The sequence below is a fragment of the Oncorhynchus mykiss genome, chromosome 5 (assembly GCF_013265735.2).
Source record: "Oncorhynchus mykiss isolate Arlee chromosome 5, USDA_OmykA_1.1, whole genome shotgun sequence".
NCBI classification, from domain to species: domain Eukaryota; kingdom Metazoa; phylum Chordata; class Actinopteri; order Salmoniformes; family Salmonidae; genus Oncorhynchus; species Oncorhynchus mykiss.
In genome coordinates this window covers 16753352-16761362 of record NC_048569.1, presented here as the reverse complement: position 1 = coordinate 16761362, position 8011 = coordinate 16753352, and the positions used below count along the sequence as shown (strand labels likewise).

Sequence of the window (8011 nt, the reverse complement as noted above, 5' to 3'; positions counted from 1 at the left end):
CGCAAACAAAGTTCACTTTCATAGCAGCCAGATCGTTGTATTATTCCTTCTAGGATCTACGCGCTCTCCTCCTCTCACCTTTTCCATTCGCTTATCGACTTCAGAGCACAACACATCAGCTGTTTGTTACCAGGAAAAAAAAACTTTCCACCGCTAACCGCTACTCACAGCCTACATCGTTGTCACCATATTAGCTAACGTCAAGTCAACACAGTGTACAGTTAGCAAGCAGTTTAGCAGTTACACCGGAGGGCCCCGTTGGCAATAAATGACCTTGACTTGGAAGAGTTTGTGTTGGATAGCCATAGCCAGCCAGGGAACATAGCATCCCTCTCTGTTTGAGCCAAGTATTTGAGTAGGCTAAACTATCTAGCTGCATTTGCTAGCTAAGTAAGTAAGTAAGTGAAAGTGAAAAAAAAATATATATAGCTATCTCACTCTCTCTCTCTTGCTTTTTTTCATTTTTGAAGAAATTAATATGTTTAAAACTGTTCAACTATTGTCTTTCTCTTTCAGTCAACTTCTCACCACATTTTATGCACTGCAGTGCACTTCCTTATCACACACTGATTTTTATCCACAACAAGTCTGTTTGGCAACAGATTTTAATGCAAATATTCAAAAATATGCATTAAAACAATATGTGTATTTTCCCACCAGAGATGTTTCCATCAAATGGAAGTCTATGCGTGATGTTGTGCACATAATAAACATAACTTTTGTGCTAAATTCCTATGTACCGAATAAAAAACACAAGTTAAATGGGTTTCCATCATATTTTCAACTCTACTGATAGTTTTATCACAAAATAAATTGTGTTATATAGGGAATCTGCCCACTCTGGTATTGGAACCTGCGCTCTAGCCAACAGCTCACAACAGGTACATGATGCCTACATGATGAGATTATTATGGATAAATTATGGATATTTGTCAAATGGCAGCCAAGCATCGATCATCATATCACCAGAATAAATAATGGGCATTAATATATCATTGGTCCCCCCTTTTCTGCTAAAAAAGCCTCCACTCTTCTGCGAAGGCTTTTCACTAGATGTTTGAACATTGCTGCAGGGACTTGCATCCATTCAGCCACAAGAGCGTTAGTGAGGTCGGGCAGTGATGTTGGGCAAATTGGCCTGGCTCACAGTCGCCTTCCAATTCAGCCCAAAAGATGTCAAATCAAATCAAATGTATTTGTCACATACACATGGTTAGCAGATGTTAATGCGAGTGTAGCGAAATGCTTGTGCTTCTAGTTCCGACAATGCAGTAATAACCAACGAGTAATCTAACCTAACAATTCCACAACTACTGCCTTATACACACAAGTGTAAAGGGATAAAGAATATGTACATAAAGATATATCAATGAGTGATGGTACAGAACGGCATAGGCAAGATGCAGTAGATGGTATCGAGTACAGTATATACATATGAGATGAGTAATGTAGGGTATGTAAACAAAGTGGAATAGTTTAAAGTGGCTAGTGATACATGTATTACATAAAGATGCAGTAGACGATATAGAGTACAGTATATACATATACATATGAGATGAGTAATGTAGGGTATGTAAACATTATATTAAGTAGCATTGTTTAAAGTGGCTAGTGATATATTTTACATCAATTTCCATCAATTCCCATTATAAAAGTGGCTGGAGTTGAGTCAGTGTGTTGGCAGCAGCCACTCAATGTTAGTGGTGGCTGTTTAACAGTCTGATGGCCTTGAGATAGAAGCTGTTTTTCAGTCTCTCGGTCCCAGCTTTGATGCACCTTTACTGACCTCGCCTTCTGGATGATAGCGGGGTGAACAGGCAGTGGCTCGGGTGGTTGTTGTCCTTGATGATCTTTATGTCCTTCCTGTGACATCGGGTGGTGTAGGTGTCCTGGAGGGCAGGTAGTTTGCCCCCGGTGATGCGTTGTGCAGACCTCACTACCCTCTGGAGAGCCTTACGGTTGTGGGCGGAGCCAACAGCCCCGCCCACAACCATACTTCCGGTGATACAGCCCGACAGGTTGCTCTCGATTGTGCATCTGTAGAAGTTTGTGAGTGCTTTTGGTGACAAGCCAAATTTCTTCAGCCTCCTGAGGTTGAAGAGGGCCTTCTTTACGATGCTGTCTGTGTGGGTGGACCAATTCAGTTTGTCTGTGATGTGTACGCCGAGGAACTTAAAACTTACTACCCTCTCCACTACTGTCCCATCGATGTGGATAGGGGGGTGCTCCCTCTGCTGTTTCCTGAAGTCCACAATCATCTCCTTAGTTTTGTTGACGTTGAGTGTGAGGTAATTTTCCTGACACCACACTCCGAAGGCCCTCACCTCCTCCCTGTAGGCCGTCTCGTCGTTGTTGGTAATCAAGCCTACCACTGTAGTGTCGTCCGCAAACTTGATGATTGAGTTGGAGACGTGCATGGCCACGCAGTCGAGGGTGAACAGGGAGTACAGGAGAGGGCTCAGATGTTCAATGGGGTTGAGGTCAGGGCTCTGTGCAGTCCAGTCAAGTTCTTCCACACTCCTCTCGACAAAACATTTCTGTATGGACCTCACTTTGTGCACGGGGGCATTGTCATGCTGAAACAGGAACGGTCATTCCCTAAACTGTTGCCCCAAAGTTGGAAGCACAGAATCGTCTAGAATGTCATTGTATGCTGTAGCGTTACGATTTCCCTTCACTGGAACTAAGGGGCCTACCCCGAACAATGAAAAACAGCCCCAGACCATTATTCTTCCTCCACCAAACTTTACAGTTAGCACTATGCATTCGGGCAGGTAGCATTCTCCTGGCATCTGCCAAACCCAGATTCATCCATTGGACTGCCAGATGGTGAAGTGTGATTCATCACTCCAGAGAACAGGTTTCCACTGCTCCAGATTTGATTGCTCGGCCATGTAAACCCATTTCATGAAGCTCCCAAACAAACAGTTAACGTGCTGAAGTTGCTTCCAGAGGCAGTTTGGAACTTGGTAGTGAGAGTTGCAACCGAGGACTGACAATTTGTATGCGCTACATGCTTCAGCACTAACTTACATGTTGGAAACAGTGCTGCCACTAGGAAAGTCACTGAGCTCTTCAGTAAGGCCATTCTTCTGCCAATGTTTGTCTATGGAGATTGCATGGCGGTGTGCTCTATTTTATTTACCTGTCAGCAACTTGTGTTGCTGAAATAGCCGAATACACTAATTTGAAGGGTTGTCCACATACCTTTGCCCATGTAGTGTAAGTTATTATAGTAGTAGTGGGAGGACCACAAACCATATCATCCCGTGTTTCCAAGTTTACTTGGATATGATGGTTATTATATCAATATTTGCGCATAAAGACGTTTCCACCGCCATTTCTCGCATAATTAAAATCCCACCATGTTTTACAAACAAATAATCTGTTGGCATTTATACAATTGTACCTAAACTTCCTGTTTCCATCACAGCTGTCGTGAATTGTTTTTATGTGGTATGACTTTACTCGCTATGTGGACGGAAATGTGGTTACAGGTGGGAAAATACGCATATTTTCTACATGCTAATTTGTGACTATTTACATGAAAGTCTGTCGCCAACTAGAAACCCAGCTAGTGATTAAACTGTGTAATTGCTCTTACTTTTCCTACCACGTTTAGAGCAGGTGTGGGAGTTTCCCATGTCCCAGAGACAAGTAGAATATAGAGTTTACTAAAGCACAGTTGGCATCATTTTCACGCTTCAACCACTAAGAGATAAACGATCACACTAAAGGTAGGGTATTTAGAAAAACGTACTAAACTTTTCAAAATACATTTTAAAAAGATAGAAAATAGTCATACAATTCATTTCAGGTATTTAATGGTAGGCTAAAAAATACATTTTAAAAAGATAGAAAATAGTCATGGAATGCTGCCTGCCTGGTGCGAAGGTAAGACATTTTGCTACACATTGTATAAAAAAGAATGGCAAGCGCTATAAGGATTAGGGTACACTAGTTGTAGAACATCAAAAACGTAGGTTGAGTCAGTGTGCTCATACATAAAGAGGACCAATAAGGCACTATGATATTAAATTGCCTTAAAAGTGGTGGCATGTTAAATAGAACAGTCTTTAAAATCTCTTTGAACCTTTAAAACTGAGTGAAACCTGGGGCAACTCCAGAAATATAAATAAATAAATAAATAAATATATATATATATATATATATATATATATATATATATATATATATATATATATATATATATATATTTCTTGACAGAATTTATAAATGTTTTGCTACTTGTAATCATTCTGATTACTTGTATGTGTGTAGGGTGGACCAGAGATGGAGCTGCACAAGGGCCTGACCTTTGACCTGGAGGTTCTCCAGCAGCATCAGGTAGGCATGAGACAGGTGGCTCACCTGGTGATGGTGCTGCACAGGATGAAACACACCTTTCAGAAGTCTGACTCCACACACACTCCCCTGGGCATGGAGTGCACCGACGACCAGCTTTCAGGCATCATCATGGACAACCTGTTGGAAGGTACATAGGCTGCAGTACAGTCACCAATAGACGATCTATACTATTTGATTAGACTGTACTCTAGACTGATTTTCTGTTTCTTTAGGCCCAGATCACTGTTAACAATTCAGTGAATTGATGGTCCCTGTCCCATGTCCCCCCCCCCCCCCCCCCCCACCCCTCTTTCTCTCCATCTCCCCCTTCCACTCCTCTGTGTAGAGTGTGTGATGGAGCGGGTCCAGGAGCCAGAGGGAGCCTTCAAGCGACTGGACAGCCCCAGGCAGTGCACCCTGTGTGACAGTTACCAGAAGAGCCTGGTGCACAACCCTGAAACCATGGTGCTACGTGCCGTTACACTGCGGGGCGGCATCGACCACCAGAGAGGTAGGCTAACTGCCAAACTACACTGCAAGCACAGTGCAAGCATTCCGTAAGCGTAGTTTTTGGCAGCCTTTACCAATTTTGGTAACATCACAGTTGAGTGTTAAAATTGTGAAAATATCCTTTAACACTCTCTTTCTCTCTCTCTCTCAGCGAGGTTCAACCTCTCCATGTATAATATTAATATGAAGAACTCCCACACTATCCAGGCCCAGCCAGTTGCCTTGAGGATTGCCAGTAGCGACTTCAACTTGTCCTGCTCCAAGCAGACAGACAGCACAGCTCCCATCCTACAGTTGGAGGTGTGTCTCTCACTCTCACAAACACACACATACACACTTACCTCTACATACTCAATTCACCTCTCATCATCCTAATCATTTCTCCTGCCCTCCCATTCTCTCTTTCTCAGCGGAGTTCTGACGACCAGTTGAGGACCATCAGCGCTCAGGGAGACACAGCCCGTTTCCTCTTCTACATGACAACCAAAGGCATCTCCCTGACCACCTTCGAGTCGGCCAAGTACCCCGGCTGGTTCATCAGCACCTCACTGGAGCAACGCCAGCCCGTAGCGATGTGTCAGACAGAGGACCTCAGAAAGCTCACCAACTTCTATGTCAACAACTAAACACACAACACACACCCAGTCCCAAGAGTGTATATACCAAGTACAGCCAGAGAGAGAGAGATCAGACAGATGGATACCGTAGAGGTGTTGAAATGATAGACCCTTCTACCACCACACTCTTCGGCTGTCCCCATAGGAGACCTTTTTGGTTCTAGGTAGAACCCTCTGTGGAAAGGGTTCTACATGGAACCCAAAGGTATTCTACCAGGAACCACAATTGTTCTACTTTGAACCAAAAAGTCTTATTCAAAGGGTTATCCTACGGGGACAGTTGAATAACCCTTTTAGGTTCTAGATAGTGCCTTTTTTACTGAGTGCACCAATGTCTTTTGAAAGTGGTTTGGTTGTAGTGAGTGTGTGACCAGCAGGTGGTGCTGTGTGTTCATTCTCTCTGCAGTGTTGAGTTGTGGCTCAGTAGCCCCAGCTCCTGTCTGCTACAGACAGGATCAAGAGCCCTTGCTCTAGCTTCGCAAAGTTTTCGTCACAGACCGTAAATGCTCAGTATAAAAAAAAGTAACTTAATATTGAATTCTTTATCTTATGGTTTCAGTACCACCGGCTAAGTACAGTAGAGTAGAATCATTAATTGTCCTCCAAGCAGGACAGTTCTCATTTGTTTTTATGTAGTCAACTTTCTGTACTATTGGGTAATATCTAGTTATGGGAAAATGTTTTTTAATGTGTCTGTTTGTGCTCTGACTGAATGATCTGCTTCGTATCAGTGAAGAGGAGAATTACAAGCTATTTTGTTTTATTACCTATAAGAAAGTTCATTATTTTTCCTTGTCTAACATTGCAAATGTAATTTTTATTTTGAGTATTATCCACTGTGAAATTGTGACATCAATGCTATTTTGTTTATTTTCTATAAGAAAGTCAGTTATCCCTTTTCTACTATTATTATTTATTTAAAAAGCTAAGCTAATATATTACATAACAGCTAGCGTCAACTAATATATAATACACAATGTTATTTGTCTTTTTAAAGCAATACAAAAAAAAACATTTTCAATGAGTATATGATGTATTTTGCCATATGATGGAAGTAAAGTTAAAAAAATTGTATTAAATTCAATGCATTTGGATGTTTTTGTGGAGATGTGAGAGCAGAACAGACAATAACAGGAGGATGGACGATCTACCTCAAACACACATCTACAAGCGGTAGGGACTTCTGTCAATATTCCGTCGGAAATAGGCTTAGTGTAGCGCTCTGCAGCGACTCTTACACACACACACACACACAGCGTGAATCAGGGCTCTGGAGCTCTGTGTCCATCAAACCCATAAACCTAGAATCTTGCATGGCAAGATGAAATGGACCCAGCCAACCAGAGGAGGAAGAGGCCTCCTCATTGGTCGTCGGTATGCTGGTTTGCATAGTGATATCTCTGTACGCCATGTGGTTGGTTCCCGCCATGTGTGGCGATGTTGGTTCCTATGCTGTAGCTGTACATAATGTATGTGGAGTAGTAGAGAGATGCAGGTTGTGGGGTGATATGCGGTTTTGGCTCTAGGAGGGTAAAAATAGGACAGATTCATATCAGGGGTGGAGAGAGGATTCTAAAGTGCAGACCCCCACCCCAATAAATGCTGCTAGCTTATATGAGTTCGCTATTAATGGAATTCTATTCTATTGTGATCTGTAAGCAAGTCAAATACTGTACTTCTCTTTGAAAATACATTGAAATGTTTGGTCTTGCTTCAGGTGTTTTGTTCTTGTTAGTTTTCTTCCTGCTTTTGGGGACCCTTGAAAACTCACTGAAGACCGATAGAGGTCGCCCTGCCCCCTCATTCCAGCCATCTACATGTTAATGTTTCAATAGGTTTATATAGGTTCTATATATTCATTGCTTGTGTGTTGAGTGTGTATTTGCACTGTATTAGCTTGTGCATCATTTGACCTTGAAAATGTACAGTCACCAATGCACTCCTCATCCCTCTTAAGGCTAGTGATGATCAAAGGGAGAGAGACATGCTGTGTTACTATTAGAAACTGAACAGAGAGAGATGCTGTGTTACCATTAGAAACTGAACAGAGAGAGATGCTGTGTTACTATTAGAAACTGAACAGAGAGAGATGCTGTGTTACCATTAGAAACTGAACAGAGAGAGATGCTATGTTACCATTAGACACTGAACAGAGAGAGATACTGTGTTACCATTAGAAACTGAACACAGAGAGATATTGTGTTACCATTAGAAACTGAACAGAGAGAGATGCTGTGTTACTATTAGAAACTGAACAGAGAGAGATGCTGTGTTACTATTAGAAACTGAACAGAGAGAGATGCTGTGTTACCATTAGAAACTGAACAGAGAGAGATGCTGTGTTACCATTAGACACTGAACAGAGAGAGATACTGTGTTACCATTAGAAACTGAACACAGAGAGATATTGTGTTACCATTAGAAACTGAACAGAGAGAGAGATGCTGTGTTACCATTAGAAACTGAACAGAGAGAGATACTGTGTTAACATTAGAAACTGAACACAGAGAGATATTGTGTTACCATTAGAAACTGAA

General features: G+C 41.9%; 1 protein-coding gene across 1 annotated transcript; it reads left to right on the top strand.

Moving 5' to 3' along the window:
* Positions 1–4294: 4294 nt before the first annotated feature.
* On the top strand, positions 4295–6470 carry il1b (interleukin 1, beta). The gene is made up of 4 exons (XM_021601282.2): positions 4295–4495; positions 4694–4858; positions 5009–5157; positions 5268–6470. The coding sequence occupies exons 1-4, from the start codon at positions 4354–4356 to the stop codon at positions 5481–5483; spliced, it is 672 nt and encodes a 223-aa protein (XP_021456957.2). The 5' UTR covers positions 4295–4353; the 3' UTR covers positions 5484–6470.
* Positions 6471–8011: the final 1541 nt, after the last annotated feature.